The 17,226-nt window shown below is 40.1% G+C and overlaps 1 protein-coding gene across 3 annotated transcripts in view; it reads right to left on the minus strand.

The window, feature by feature from the left end:
• SCN5A (sodium voltage-gated channel alpha subunit 5) overlaps positions 1 to 17,226 on the minus strand; it is a 173,677-nt gene that overhangs the window by 127,731 nt on the left and 28,720 nt on the right. For all 3 annotated transcript variants that reach the window (XM_068404979.1, XM_068404978.1, XM_068404980.1), the window contains exon 7: positions 6,289 to 6,352. In XM_068404979.1, the coding sequence (XP_068261080.1) occupies positions 6,289 to 6,352 (64 nt within the window). The remainder of the gene's footprint in view (positions 1 to 6,288; positions 6,353 to 17,226) is intronic.

The following is a 17,226-nucleotide window of genomic DNA, read 5'->3' on the forward strand; positions in this document are numbered from 1 at the left end:
TTGTCCAGCATCCAACACAACATTGCCTGAATCTGGGGCCTTCTTATATTAAGACAACAAGTAAAATAATAATAATAATAATAATAATAATAATAATAATAATAATAATAATAATAATAATAAAAAAAAATAATGGTGATGCAGATTTAACTTCAGGCCACTCAGAGCTGCAGCGGTCCCAATTGCCAGCAGCAAAATAAAAGAACTGACTGGGTGCCTTATTCTCTGTTGCAGTTCCCCAATTTCCAGTGCAGCTGGGCTTGTGTTACTGGGCACATTTGTTTGTAGTCAGGGGACTAAGAGCTGTGGGAGAGCATGCTGTTTGACATGTTCTTCTGGTGGACATACACACTGTTCCAGGCTCTGTAGCACTGGACTATGCAAAGTAGCGTTGGTGGAAGCATCTGATAGCAGCGGTGCTCCTCAGAATGGTGCATGTTTCTTCTCTACCCTTGAGGGACATGATAAGCCTTTACAAGTGACTTTAAATCACTGTTTGGAGAATGTATAAAGGCAAAGGAATGTTACTATAGCTCAGAGAGATCAAAGTGCTGCATTGCTGTACATGCCGTAATGAGTATGATGACAATACGGTGGTGAGGAAAACCTACCATAAAAGTGTTGCTTTTGGTACTCTGGTGACTTTGAAAACAGGCATCTGATACAATTTTACGTGTTGGTTTGAATTACCTCAGTGAAATGCCACAACACAACAGGAAACAAAGTTTTCTTCTGATGATACCTTAGAAAGAGTTAGGACTCACTCAAAACTTTGAGGAGTGCTACACCACATGGTCCTTCTTTCATCCCTTATATGCCATAAGCTCAGTGACAGCAGAATTTACCAAACCATATAGAATCTTGCCCCACTCTGTACAGTATTTTAATGTAATCTGTTAAGAAAAATCAAGGTCATAGCAAGGATAAAGGTAGCTAAAGTTTCCATAGCAACAGTTACTAGGATGCGGTTGCCAAAGGTGCTTTCTTGTTGCATCCTGAAGTAGCTTTACTGGCTGCTTTTCCTTCCTGTTCACTAGTCTTTTTGGTAATATCAGTACAGACACGATGCAAATGTGCTTTCATTGTCAGTATACTCTCGTAGACTATTCCTGCCCACAAGCTGAATATACAGGACATATCATGTGAAAGGTGAAAAAAAATTAAGCAGTCTGACCTTGAGATCCGAAGGGGACACAACTGTCTTAAAACATGCACACCTTTCTGAAACACCAGTTCCCTGTTGCAGTTGCAAGTGAAAAAGTGAAAAGAACAAAGAGAAGTTTCTCTTTTTTCCTACTTGTTTACTTTGTACACTGATAGCATCTTGTCTGTTTCTCTCTCCTAATGGACAAATTTCCTGTTTCTATTGCCCTTCCAAATCTTCAGGCAGAAAAGGAAGAAAAAACAGCAGTCTATGCACAGCAGAAAAATGTCCCTGTGAAATTACAATAGGATAGAAGTGAAAATGCTTTAGAGCTGAAATGTATCTTCCTTTTTCTTGGACAGATAATTCCAAGATGCTGCAGCTCCCGTAAGTCTTTACTCTGTGGGGAAGCACGGGACTCTGCAGTATCGGTCATCTCGTCAAAATGAACGGTTAGTAGTCATGGAGAAGGAGCAAGCTGTAACTGCATGGATGGCATGAAGCAGGTTGGTGTGACATGACATGAAATGGTTCTTGCAGCCCACTCGCCGTGAAATTTGGTCTGGTGATTGCAGCAGTGTGATGCCTGGTAGAGGGACTGCTGATGTGCTTTAGCAGGATGACCCGTTGGATCTGAAGGTGGGATCAGGACTGCATCTCCTCCTGAGAGCAGTGCCCATGGAGGCTCCCTTGCTTCTTGCCTGGTGTTGGCCATGTCCCATTGCCTGGGGCCAGGCACAGAGGTCCTGGGTTTGTCCTTGCTGTAGGTCCCTGAGCACACTCTAAAGCACTGCGTCCAACTATGGGCCTTCTCTTTGGCACTATCACCGTAAATACTGACCTGTGGATATGTGGTGGTTTTGCCCTCAAGGGCCACTTTCACACAGTAGGGTAGATGCCTTCAAAAGGCCTGTGATGCCTGATTATAGGCAGTGTATGGTGCTGCTTGCTGTCACCTGCTGTTCTGTAGCCTTTGCAAAGCACAATCCACTTGGTGCCAAGACTGGATTTCACAAAGGTTAGAGAAGCTTTTAACTTCTGCTCCTAGCTAAGATCTTCCAAATATTTGATCACTGTACCAGATCTTTACCGGACCTTCCTTAGGGCTAAAACAAGGTGTTCAAAATTGGATAAGGTACAACGTTGGGAATTAAATTGAAAAGAAAATTTATAGAATTTGTAATCCCCTTGAAAAATCAGACTATCTGAGCTTTCTCCATTTATTTTAAGCAAACCAAATAAAAGAAGCTGAAATTGTAAAGAGAACCAACTTGGGTAAATCCCAGTGCAGCCACATCCAAAAGAACAACCAAATTTAACCCCAAAACACATCTAGAAACATGAATAATTCTGCAAATACAGTACTTTTTTTTTTGTTAAAAGAGCCTTGCTATTAGCACTGCTTCCAGTGTCTGACCAATATCTGGGACACACATCTTAGACCAGAGGATTTTTCCATTAACATAGTGCTCTGAATATGCTGCTTGTGAAACACCGAGCACGCATCACTAGCGTTCACTTTGAGCCAAAGAGCATCTTTGATCACAATCATTTTATTTTCTCTCTACTCCAAACATTACTTCTTGTTTCCATTGGACTCTCTGTTCCTTGTAAATACAAAGCAAATTCTTGCAGTACATCAAAGGGAGAAATGCAGTTGGATAAACAAAATGAAAAACAACACAAAAGTTCTATTTGATTAAATGAAGAAAAATCAAATTTCAGGTACCCTGAAGAAAGTTTCTGAGGCATCACATGGGAAACTCCACAGACAGGTTATTCCTTGTGCAACTAAGAAATATGTCATCTCCCCAACATTCCTACTATGCCTCTGCAGCGTGATTTTTAAAGTAGCTTCTCGAGGTTGCTTGACCATATCTAAAAGCATAAATAAATGTTTTTTCTTCCATCTGCCAGGTAAAGTACTAGAGACATGTTTGCTGCTGCTGAGTGACATACATCTATTCAAATCCCTTCTGAACTAGAATCAATATTAGCTAGATCCATTACCTCCTGCTTTATTGGCAGTTTGGGTGCTTGTTCAGAAAACAGTCCCTCCTAGTAATGTAATAAAGCCCCCACCTTGGAGGTAATTAGGTTGTCTGTGATATAGCATCCACTGATGATCATTTCCCTGCTGATTTTGGCCTGCTACTCCAGCTCAGGTTGCAGTCTCCATCACTACACACTCTTAGATCAGACCATCTGAGCTTCATCACCTAATAATTGCCATAGTAGATTTATTTAGTTTGTTTTTTTTTTTTTACTCCTCTATAATAACAGCAACCAGCCAAACCTCAGAGTGTCATTAACATGCTTTTAAAATGCACTAAAACGGCTTTGTCAATTACCTTGAGATTTAATATCACAGCCACAACACAGATATCCCTCACTCTAACAACAAATCCCTCCAGGAGTACACGCATGACACCACCCTTCCCCGCATTTCCTTTGGGTCCTCAGTGTATCCCAGAGGCTAATAAATTCAAGCTCTGGGAGCAGAAGCAAGCTCCACAAATGCTATGAACACTCAGACGTGGCCTTGCCAGCTGTCTTTCCCTACCCCGCTTTCCCGATGCCTCAATAGGTTCCCAACTGAAGCATCCTCATTTGTCATAAATTTTTTTACTAATAGATAGGGTAACCACAGTCTGATGCATCCACTCACTCTTAACACACCTCCCCTGATCCTGTGGTGCAACATGTCCCAAAAGGCCTCACGTATTCAGATTTTGTGTTTTACTATTGAACACACTTGCTCTTGCCTTTGACAATTGAAGGATAAGAGAAAACAAATCCCACTCTGTTAGACACTTCAGCCTGTAAATGATGGTCTCTCTATCATAACAGGTGGGAATACACGACTTTGCAAGTCCCTGAGGCCTTAGGATCATCTTCCTAATTATCTTCATGTCTTTAAACAAGAGGAGTGGTTGACTGGCAGGAGCTCTGTGCAAGGTATAACAGATGAGACAACACATGCTAGTCCTGAGCTAAAAAAACTGTGTAAGTAGGAATAGTGATTCCCCATTTTTAGGCATTTAAAAACAAACCTTACCCAGTGGTATTAAATACTTAACTAAAACAGCAAGAGAGAAAGAACTGATGCATAAGGGAAAGTGGGTTTCCCTTAATGGCACAAACACTGATAGTTTTGGTGTATTTATCAAAACAAGCACAAGCACTTTAGGTGTGGGGGTGGCATTTTCCTCCTCTTATACATGAGAGCTGGAAGTCCTCCGCTGGCTCTTTCAGGCTGTGAATCTCTCATGGGCACAGTGCCTCCACTGGAGGCTTTCTCCAGTCATGGCTTTTTACTGACACTTGCAATTTATTGACTTTCTAGGGAAGGAAATAAGGGTGGTTTTGCTAATATGCCTTGCTAGAATACAACCCTTAAATCCGTACATGCTACTAGTATATAGATACTCCATGGATATTGGATTGGTATTTAACTTCCCACCACGTGGACAATTCCAAAGCAGTAGTCCCTAAACTATGCCTCACAAACTACCTATCATCTAATCAACCCTTTCAACATTCCTCATGACCTTAGCAGCCTGTCACCACCATGGTTCATGTCATCAGAGGACAATGTATAACATTTCATGATGTGCAAAATATTGTTGCTGTGCAGATAATTTTTTGCTCAATATTATTGCCTATTGGCTAGCAAAGGCTGAAGTCCACCAGCATAGGTAGACTGCCAAATCCTGGGATCCCTGGGAAACATCCCAATAGTCTTGGAGTCCAGCCTGAGCCTGGATAAAAGCAATATATTACAATCAACAAACCACTTAATTAATGAATGCTGACATTGTACCTTCCGTGGAACAAACAAAGAGGAAAGCATGGCCCTTTGCCCAAGGAGCTTACAGTCTAAATTAGACTGGCAATACAGATCGGACATGCAAGACATGCAGAGGGAAGGCTGACACTTCAGCTTTCCCTTTGTCTTATGTAAACACAGATATAGACAGTGGCAGCAGAAAGCAAAGTGTCTCTCTCCAGGACCCCATGGCTTTTCTCGCACTCTTGTCCACAAGCAAGTTTAGATTTTATCTTCCCTTCATCTTCCTGCTGTCTCCCTATGAACACATGCCTCTTTTCACATTGAGTTCTTCCTAATTTAAACCCTAATTTTTTCAGTCTTCCACATGTAGTTCTACCAACTCAAAACATCTCCCGCCAAAAGTAGATCATCTCACCTCCTCCTCTCACTTGACCTAGGTCATCCACCTCCCTGATTCAAATACTCTCACATATTCAGATCAAATGTTCATGCATCCCACCACTCTAAGGTCTTTTCTTCCTTTTCCTACAACTCCTAACAGCCTACAATCTTTGCACAGCTTATAATCTCCTCTGCTCACACAAGTTCCCATCTCTCTCCATCCCTTCTGATCTCTTCCATTTCCATCAAGATCATGAAAATCTGTCAAATAAAATCACACACTCAGACCATGCACTTAGAATCTGAGGACTGGATGCAGGAGGAACCGTTAGCATCTACAGATGGTAGGGATATGAATAAAGTCCTTTATGCATAGTAAGTTAGTATACCACGGGAATTATTCTGGATCTCTTCACTGTCTATACTATAAGAAAATGAAACACGCATAGTCTGTAAACATATAATGTACAAATGTAGATCACAACTCAAAACTGAGTACCTTCCCACCTCCAAAGCATGTTATTTTGGGGATCAGCATTTGTTGATTTGTTTATCTTCCTTTGCCAAAAACCAAGAATTCATCATCAGTCTAAATCCCTCCAGGTTTTCTGTTTCCATTCCTCTTTTACTTCCTTTAAAATACTCTCCACTCAGCCAAAGTGTTAGTTAGTTTTCACTACTTTTTTTACTGAGGAATTTAAATGTATTGAAAAAGAACTGTAATAAAGCCCCTGAAGATTTTAGACCTGAATAAGTGACACACAGAAACTTCTCTTCCCTGCAGTTCAGAAAATTGTATTACTATGCACAATATTGTCATTATCCTCTCTCCTATTACAACTGACACAGGGAAGTTGAAATATCTACTTCATGCTGGTGAGAATTAGACAGAACTGAAGGAAAACATAGCAAAAAAATACAAACCACAACAAAGACAAAACAGAAGTGAAGATATTTTTAAAGCACTTACCCAGCATCAGTGCTATTGCCACACAGTAACACATCTTCTGTACCATTTTTTATGAAATAGTTCACTGCAACAGAAATAGAGAAACGGCTTTTTAACAAGCACATTCTGGGAATGATAACACACACAAATATCATCCACCAACCAGCATGTTCATTTGGGACAGTAGTTGAGAGATGAATGGCACCTTTTTGCTTTGTTTTGCTAATTTTAACTTTTATAAATTGTAAAAACAAATATATTTCTTCAAAGCTCTTTAGGCACTTGCTGTTTGTATTCCAAATCGGACCAGTTTAATAAGGTGGCAGCAGGGCTGTAGGCAATGTTTGTAGGAAACATACCTAGCCATGACCCTGGCTGTTGTAACCAAGAACGTTGTCACTGAATTGAGTACAGCATTATGTAGTGAAAACAAACCAGAAGCTTGCCCATAGCTTTTAGACTCTACACTGACAAGACACATATTAATTGAAGTTTGTGATAAAAATTCCTGACTCATAGGTTAAAAATGCAACCAGCTACAAATCAAAATGTAATAATACTAACAAAGCAGCCCACTCCCCCAATCTGGTGGATTCTGCTCAGCATAGAAAACATACAGTATAAAGCAAAAGAAACATAAAAATGCAGCCTGTTAAAGATCAAACAAACAAGGAAGTATTCATAAAGACAAATATTTATCAACACAGTCATCTGTAATGGCAATGGAGAGAGACAGACACTTCTTGAGGGAGACTCAGAGGTGCAAGTTAAATTTAAGTGCTCTGGATCATTCCCTGGTTGACTATCAATGAGGCTTAAAGAAATCAGCAACCCCAGGCTAATGAGAGCCTTTGTGTACACACTCCCTCTTCTATCCCCAGCCAATAAAGTCTAACATTCAGAGAAAGAGAAGGCCAACTTCTTCTCAAAAGAATAAGCAAAATTAGTCTTCCAGAGAGAGTCTGAAGAAAAGAGATGTTCTAAGGAGCATCTCTAAAACCTGAGTGGCGGCATGGAAGAATGGATAAAAGCATTGATCTAGAAATATAATGAATGCAAAGCAGAGGACAGCAGATGACTGATGGGGGGTAGATACACCAGTGTGCTTTGCTGCAGCAGAGAGGACATGATCCCCTGTTGACATAAGACATGATGGTGGCAGTCTTGCACAGCATGTGTTTGTAGCAGAAAGGCCTCTGCAGATGATGCTCAGAAGAGGTTCTCCATTCTAGGCTAACTCTCTGTTGTGAAATGTTTTAAAAATCAAGAGTGACAGCTTATCTAGGCAGGCTATGCAAAGAATGCTCAATGGCTCAAGCCACAGAACAGATGTGCTGTGCCTTTCTCAGTAAGCTGCGAGCAGTGGAAAAGCCCTGCCTTGCTGCGTGCCAAGAGGGAATTACTGTCCATGAATTTGTGGTTACGAGGGCACACGATGGTGTTCACAAGTTATCAGAGCATATATCCAGCTCAGACTGTACGCTTTTCCACTTTGTCTTACGTGTGGGCTTTCTACGGAAACATCTTGACTGACAGCAACACCCAGGTATTCAATACGGTTAAAGATCTGTACCACAGTGGGGGGAAGGTTCACCACAAATGGGGGAAGGATGCCATGTCTTCCATCTCCTTTCACCCTCCACTTCTGCTGGCGAAAGTCTTCTGCTTTTCTCAGGACAGATGGTATCTTATTTGAGATACATAGTGACACAAACCCATCAGACTCTGGGATACGGAGGTAATATGGCACAACCATGAGGTAAGAGACAGACAAACAACTGCAGAGGTTCTGCAGCTCGTTATGAAATGGTCACCACATGGGGTACCCCAAATTTGACAAACATGCACTGCTCCCCGGGAACGCAACTTTTCAGACTGCAAATGCTAAGACCAGGAGGACCATAGATCTGTCACTGTGTGTTAACCACTTTCTTTGAGGGACGACTGAAGCTCTGGAGCAGAGTGCTGGTTGAAAACTGGCCAACACCTCTTGGTCAACCAAATCAGAAGATGAGAACAGCGTCAGAGCACAGAAGTAAGGATGAAAAGAGGACTCTGTGTGCAAACAAGAAATTTAAAATCTCAAGAACAGACAAAATTCTGATGTCTGCTGTTGACTTAAACATTTACGTTCCTAAAACAAGCAATATGGTAGGTGCGTATATGCTGCTGGGAGGGGGTATCTTCACCTCGGGGTCTGCAACTGCTCAATAGAGTGTCACAGCTATTGTGCCAAACCTCAGCCTGAGGAAGAGCTGAACTGCTGATTTCTGACTGATAAATGAAGGGGGGATTAGAGTGTTATACCCAAGGAGACAAATAGCTGTATTACCAAAAATGCACACAACAATCAATTTGTCATTCAAAGCAAGTTGGTTTATATTTCGATCAAGCATGCCGGGCAATCAGAGGTCTTTAAGAAGCAAGCAGCCATCACTCTTGCTTTTAAGAACAAACCACCTTGGTATCATATTAACCCATGGCCTCACCTTTCCATCAGTTAACTCTAACGTGGACAAAGAGCATAAAACTCCTTTTTCATTTACAGTAGGATTTTCTCTCTGAAACATAGACTGCTCAAACTGATCAACATTACCTGAAAACACAATGACTTTTTCGTTGTCTTGGAAGATTTCAATTAGCTTTTGTTTTGTTTTGTTAGCTTTTTCACTGAAAAATTTCTGCATGTCAGTGGGAAACAAAACAACAAAATGAAAGTGGAAAAAACCCCTGAGAATCTCCATAGCAGAATGTTTTTCAATGTTTAATGTAAAATCAAGCCAAAGCAATGACATTTGTATGTGTGCATGTATGTACATTTACTTTACACAACATGCCATTTTTTCCAAAGAAAATTATCTTTTTGTTTTTTCTACCATCTTTACTAAAACGTTTATGTCACAGTTATGGTGTATACAATACCTTTTAGGAACTTTGCTACAGGAATTTCCAGGGTAAGATAACTACTTGATCATATTAAAAGAACTAAAAAAACAAGGTAAGAATAACACTGGCTTCATATCAGTTTCTGGTCAGTCACACATTATTTACTCCATTACTACCAAATAAACTCATCTATTTTTCAATAACACGAAACACTTCTTGTTAGTACTCAGAAGTCAAAAATCCAACAGAAATAAGCTTTCTAATAGCCAGATGCCATCTTCTCCAATATATATGCACATTTGTGCCTGAGCATTATAAATACATACGAAGACCCTGTATCTTCTCCAAAATATATGTACATTTGTGCCTGAGCATTATAAATACATAAGAAGACCCTGTATCTCCAGTGCTCCTGACATAGTATTACTCGTGTCAGGTTGATTCTGTTGCCATTAAACAGGTGTATGATGAATCCATATGTTGGTGTTGTCTTCCCAGGGCTCAGAGGTGCTGAGTTCAGTAAAATAATCCTATAAAGTGAGTGCTCATGAGCTGCTTATTACCTTCTTACAGAGCTTTGTCTATCTGCAAAGGACAGCGAGATGATGGCAACTGCTTTGGCCAAAGTGGCTCGAGCACCAGTAACAGTAAAGACTTAGCCCAGACACATACCTCTTGCTGTGTACAGGGTATGACGAAGCTCACACTACCATAACCTAATTGCAACTAGTACTTGTGCCAGTTAGATGGAAAATAGTAGAGGTTTACCTCCATCTACTCTGAATCACATCTTCCTTGACACTGACATTAACATACCTGTAGCATCAGAGTGAACACTCCTCTAATGAATTTAATTGTTTTGATGAAAGGGTTAATAACAAATATTGCTCAGCACAGTTGTTATACATTACATAGTAGTAGGGACTACTAATGGTTGTCTTTAGATGTGACATGGGGCCCAGACAGCAAAACACCATGACTGTGGAGTGCGGGTAACATATGCTCTTCACTGTCACCAGCAAAGGGACCTTACACTAAACATAGCCCAGGAAATAACGTTCACTAATCCAGCTCTGTTATATTTACATCAACCCAGAGTAATTCAATCTCTCCAACATCCACAGAGTTCCTGGCTTTCCAGGGACACCAAGAAGCTTGGTAGCGGCCCTAACCACACTCATCAGTGGTCCCTTAAAGCTTAAGTTTGCAACAGCATTAGGAAGATGAAAATATATCACCCTATTTTCCCTCCTGTAGCACCATGAGTTGTTCTGTCTCCTGCAAGTCAATGCTCTGCCTCCTACACTGCTCAAAGCACAGTGTTGTCCCTAAAGTTACAGCTGTATGCAAGTAGTGAGAAAATACACAAGTTCCTCTAGATTATTCTTGGAATGTCTTCCTTCCAAAGTAAATTCCTCAAGCTTCTAATAATTTCTGCTGGTTTATTCTATATTTTTTCCAGTTTATCAGTATCTTTCAGGTTTCTGCATTGCTCCCTTCTACAACAGGCAATTCTAACAGAGAAAACATTCACAATGGCTCCAGCTGTCAAGTTAAAAAGAAAAAAAAAGGCAAACTTCCTCAAAAAAAAAATTTATTATAATTAAAATTATGCTCCAGCTTATACTTTCCACATGTACATCACACCACTGAGCAGAAAGCCAGTGGGGTATGTAAAGCTGCAGGGTAGAAGCCCTCCTTATTTCTGTGCAAAGGAAAGGAAAATTTTCCAGTTCAAAAAAATAGAAAAGGTTAGAGTCAGCTTAGAAAACATGGGTTCTGAGTCCAGCTTCTGTTCCTCCTTCGAAGACCCAACTGAAATGATATTTTGACTTGTCTTACAACAAATTCATTCCAATTTGGAAAAAAAACTATATATTATCACACTTGAATAAAGAGCGGCATTCAAATATCGTTAGTCATTGCCCAGAGTAGAGTCCTCTGGCTGACTTTCTAACAAAAACTTCAGAGAGGTGTCTGTTATCTCAGACTATTTATTGCAGCCACATGGGTGCTTGCTGGTTGGAGATTTTCTCCCTGCGCTATGGCTGGCACAGAGCACTAACAGCCACCAAACGTCTCGATTTCAAATTTAAAATGCAATTCAGAAAGCCCCATCACCTTACAGTCGTGATACGTGACACAGAAACAAAATAGATGACACCACCTCCTCGCCCTTTCGCCCATCAGCACAAACACACTGTACCTCCCGGTGATACACAATAATTAAAATGAATCCTTGCTGCACTTGCTGTGTGCACACTGTGTCACACACGATGAAGTCTCTAATAAATGAAATTGAGTTTGAAGATGAAAAACATGCCTCACAAAAGCGATGGAACAGGCTGTATTAAGGGTATTATTAAGGAAGAATGCTTGGAAATAAATGGCACTGCCAGTTAGTTCTTCCCTGCTAAAAGGGGTTGCAAATAATTATAATAATCAGTTACTCTCCTGTTGCTCACCCCATGACAGGGGATCTGGCTCTCCTCTCCTCTGCCGTTCCCTGGCATTTGCTGCTGCCAGCCCTTCTGCTGGGTTTTGCAGGCTCTTGGGTGCTCTTCTCTCCCTTCTGGCTTCCCATCCTTCCCTCCCTCTTCCCCTGGGCACTCGCTTCTGGGCCAGCTCTCTCCCATCACCTTACTCCTTAACTCTCTGAAAGGACATTTTCAAAACTCCAGTTAAAAAAGGAACAGGAGAAGTTAATTGTGAGGATGGGTGGGTGGGTCCAAGCAGCCAACTTTTTTTGAGTATCTTATATACAGCATTGGCTAATATGTGACTTTAGGGTAACTACAGCCCTGAATTCTGGGCATGAGCTATCCCGCAGGAGATATAGAGGGGCTAAGAAGAGGTCGTAGAAAACCATACAACAAGGTGCTGGGAGGAAAGTGGTCTCCTTAAGTTCGAGTGTCTCTGGTAGGCTCCTATCAGTGTTTCTCCCCATGCTTGACACAATTTCCCAGCCAGGGCTCAGCACTCACCACGGCACAGAAAAGAACATGTCTAGTTTCAATAGTACAGCTTTTTCCCTCTTTGAGAAAAAGCCACTAAAAATATCAATCAAGCCCTCTGCTAGATGGCTCCCGTGCACTAGGGAGAAGCTCTGAAAGCCTCAAAGATCCACAGTACCTGGTTTGTGCTGCGTATATGGTCCGAGGGAAGGAAAAGCACATCAGGAGGGAAGAAAAAGCACATCAGGAGCATTTGGAGCTGCAGACTAGAGGGGAGTGGAAAATTTAGATGCTATCAAATTGGCTTGGGGACCATGCCAAGTCCATGAGCACCCTGAGGAAGACAACAGGAGACAATGACTAGCAATAAATACGCATGCTGGCTTTTAAACATCTTCAGAAATCCTCCTTCCATGTCTCTGTGTCTGACCAGTCACGCAGACCCTTGCTCTTAGGCCTGTAGGCTGCATAGCACATAACTAAAAGCATATTTAGTACCACTTGTTTAGACATACTCTTCACATGAATAGGCAGCAAAATGCTGAAGTGTGCTGTCTGGAAGTTTTGTAGAGGTTTTTGTGTTTTGGTGGGTTTTTTTTGTGTTTTTGTGTTTTTTGTGTTTTTTATATGTTTCACATAAAGGAATTAAAACCAAAAGCTGCTGCAAGGGTCGAATGCATTTGTGGCTACAGACAGATGCCAGAAAAATAGAAGAAACTACTCCTGCTTGTACTGTGATAAAGAAAACAAATGAATTAGATCAAAAACTGACTAAGAGACAGAAGACAAAGGTTAAGATGAAAAGTCAATACGCAGTATCACTGAAGGCTAACAGAGGGCTGTATCTGCACCACCTTATTACATTTATAAGTACAAGGGAAAGACAGCATGAGCAGAGAGGTGACAAAATATGCTATACACAGTATTTTCCAGGTAAATAAAGTCCAAGGCCAGGACTGAATGAGGAACACTAAAGAGGTCCATCCCACTAAAAAAAATGAGTGGAGAAATGCGAAGTGAGACATTATGTTGTCAGAATGTGAAGTCAAGCAGAGAAGGAGAAAATCTCACCCATCTATAACCTTGTCAAGTTTTAAATTCCCTGCATCAGTTCAGGTAACAGATACGGATTTTTTCAGAGATCTTTAGCCAACACTTATATGTAATATGAAGCTGTGATCAAAGAAAAGTGTAATATTGAGATGCGGGAGGAACAGGATGGAATACTATACAGGAAACAACCCACAAACCCGTGGCTTGTCTCATCCACAATACAGGCCACAGCATTGCCTTCAGTCGGGTAACTGTTGGACTGAAGGGTATTGAGAAGCGTGTAATGAGAATGACTGGGAAAAGTTTAATAAGAAGAGCAATTGAAAAAAAAAAAAAGAGATCTTTTATCTCAGAAAAGAGGTGACTATCAGAGTCAAAAATAACGTGCATTCTGGAAAATGAGAACGGGGAGCTTTGTGTGCTCCTGGTCACAGAACGTGATAACAATGTTTTTTGCCCTAAGAAAATAGAGGCGGGGTGGGGAAGAAAAAAGAAAAAATATTCAGAACTAAAGATAAAGGAAATATTTTTCACTACACTTGCCATTTCAACTGCTGAAGTTACTGCCACAGGCTGCCCCTGCAGCCAAAACATTCAGAGAGAGATTTGTTGCTTATGTAGATAAGGATATCCAGAGATATAATAGTTAATGTTAACAAAAAAATTAGAAAAATATACCTCAGACTGTACTAATTTATTCTGGAACATGTGGGGCTGCTCTGTGCCACAGACAGATGTTGCTGTAGGTAAAACAAGGCCAGAATGAGCCTGGCAATTCCCATATTTCATCTCCACCTCATCTGGGTGAATTCAGCATTGGTGAAAAGTATCAGGAGAAAATATTTCTTTACTTAATCCTTAAAACCAGTGCAATAAGGGAAAGCAGCAATGCAAGGTGTTCTCTTCTGGTGGGCTCACGGTGCACTTGGACTGACTGTTCAGAGTTAAAAGTGAACGCAACCTCTTGCCTTTGCAAGGCACGTTATTGCTGAACCCGGGGCAAGCAGAAGTCCATACTCCAAAGGGCACAGATGAAGTCCTTTCAAATGCCTCTTTGAACTGCACTGTGTGAGTCAAGTGGCATGTTACTTTGGTAGTTTATGAACAATTTGAAGGTGCAGGAAAACTCTGAAAATGTTGTCTGAAACTTCTATGGCAAGTCTTTCCTCTAGTAGATATCTCCTTTCTGTGAGCAGTAATGCAGTGATGACAGCAAAAAAAAAATGTATATAGGGGACAAATCCTCCTGTTTTACAAACTGTTCCAAGATAAGAACTTACTCTTTTACCACAAGGTGAAAAAAATTCCTGTTGAATGGTTGGGAAGAGACTTTATTGCATACAACAGTACCAATCCCTATGTTTTTCTGATCCTTGCACTTCTTCTGCTGGGCCTTTCTTCTTCTATTTAGCTTAAAACATTAAAGTGCACAGGTACAATACCCATGTTAATAACACATCAGAGCATTAATGTTTGAGCATTTATGAAGCTATTTATCAAAAGATCCACAGCGCCTGAAGAAAGCCACAATATTTACAGTTAACGGTGGAGTAACGTGAATAGATTCCACGCTGAAAAGCACAGTCTGAAAGCCCAGAGAGGTTCTTTGTCTTAATCGTTGGTTCACATACAATCATGCATAATAAAACACCTATTCCAGTCTCAACCTGATTTATTGCTTCCCTCTTTCCTCCCACCTCCACAATTACTCATCAAACACTCGCTGTCTTCTATTACCACCTCAGACAACACCTCAAACACTTCAGCTCTCCCCAAACTTGCTACATTTATTATCTGACTTGGACATCATTATTTTCTATACAGTTCTCATACAGCTTCAGAATATCTGTTCATATCATTCAATTTCAGTGGTTCTGAAAGCAAAAATGAAGCAATTCGTCGGGCAGAGCTACTAATCAGGCACAGAGCTTAGAGAAGATATACACACATCTATATACACACATACATATTTTTATATATTCACAGATATATGCCTCAAGATCCATGACCATTTATTTCAACAGTGCATTACACCTAGGACATTAAAGAGGATGTGAAAAAACTCTGGAATTATTTCACATTGGTCTAGAACCACTACTGATTTATCAGCACCGAGCAGTCAGACTGCCTCTGATTGTATTCACACCATGTCCAAGACGAGCTGCTTCCCATAAGCCTGTGATCCCTTCTCAAGTACCAAGAAAACCATGATTAGATGGGTATCACATCAACGCTCAGCAAGTTGCTCTGCAACCAAAGGTCATCTATGAAGAATGCTCACGGTCCTCAGCCTTAGGCATCTAATGTGGCTGGTGTAGTTGGACCATCTCCCTAGGCTGCCTAGTATGGTTGAGGGATAGAAAATGAAGAAAGCTCCTCACCACTTCAGAAAGTTCCTTCTCCAAATCACTCCTAATGCTTTGTTGGATGTAATTAGGAGATACAAAGACTAGGTACCTAAAATAAGGACCTAAAGTTAATGTATTTATACGTCTTTCTAAATATGGAACCTGAAGCAACCATAAGTCTTCCAGATCTAACCAGAGATGGCAAAACAGATATGATATTTATCTTTAAATGGAATTTTTCTTTTTAATTAAAGTTATTTTTCCAGACTTTTTGTAACTACACAGCTTGACTTCAGAAGAAGAGAAAAATCACTGCCCTGAAATGAATGTCAGAAACTAGTCTGGAAGAAAAAAATAGCATCCCTGAAAAATCTGCTTTTAAGCTATAAAAATGGCAGTTGATTCCTCCCAATAAAAGGTTAATAAAGCTTAAACATTCTTTTATTTAATTTTTTCAATTTTTCTTATTTCAATATCTTGGTCAGGATTATCTAAAAGAAATTATAGGGTTTTATTTTACTTTACAAGATACTGATTTTGAGAGAAAACATATATAGAACACTTTGAAAACAACAACCTTTCAGAGTGTCTTAAGTAGGGTATTTAGTGTAAAGAAAAAGAAAATACTGGGGTTTGAGACTATAATTTCAAAAGTGATTTTATATTAATTTTACTATATTTTTAAGGTTTTTTTCTTAAGTGTTTTTTCCTATGCGTTCAGTACTTACATTGAGCCCTGCTCTGCAAAAGAACACACTATTTAAACACAGATTTCTACTTACTACTTACTGACTAGTCAATAATCCATTTTAGTAATGGAATACATAAATGACATTAAAGATTCTACAATCATCAGCCATGTGAATTAACTACTCTCAGTCCATTGGTATGTCTTTTCTCTTTCTAAGCCAGTGACATATCTGACGTCATATACCTTTCAATCCACTCTCACACATTCATAAAGCTTCACTTCATCAAATACATCTTTAATTTAAACACCACAACCTAAGACAGGCTTTCAAGCATGCTATTCCTAGAAATCTTTACAAGAATTGGAATTAAGCTTGTAGTTTTTCAGTCAGCTGGTATTTCTAAACTATTAGGTCTCCTAAAGATAACTGACAGCTCAATATCTTTTATATTGATCACATAATTTTCATAATGCTGTGGATGTAAACTACCATTATTTTCTACATTTTTTATTTCATTTTTTTTATATGAGCACTGCTGCACCTACAACTTCAGATTCCCAGGTTTGTTATTATTAATATCTAAAAATAATCTTCCTTGGGCTTATTGATTGCAGTCCCTTACCAAATCTAGAACTGTAGGTAGAAAAATGATTACTTACCAGTAGTCAGTGTTTTCCCAGACGAACGAGCTGTGCCTCCATTTTAACTTTACCATTGGCACTTGACATCAAGAATGTTTTAGCCTGGTTCTATCTAATGCTCAGCTGTCCCCCATCCCATGCTCCATTCATACCAACAGTCCTACAGAGGAGGCTGGGAGACCTGATGAGCTACTTCTGCCTTAATCTTCCTTTTTCCCCTTCCTAGGTTTGCAGTGGTAAGAATTAATGATTGGAGGAAAAACTGGACTGGAATAACTTTTCTGATAAACCTTCTTCTTAGAGGTTGGTGTGTAAATTCTGAAGACCTAGAGTCATTTAGATTGGTGGAAAGAATAGAAAAAATCCTCATGGTCATAATGAGATA

This window comes from Nyctibius grandis, chromosome 7, assembly GCF_013368605.1.
Source record: "Nyctibius grandis isolate bNycGra1 chromosome 7, bNycGra1.pri, whole genome shotgun sequence".
Classification (NCBI taxonomy): Eukaryota; Metazoa; Chordata; class Aves; order Nyctibiiformes; family Nyctibiidae; genus Nyctibius; species Nyctibius grandis.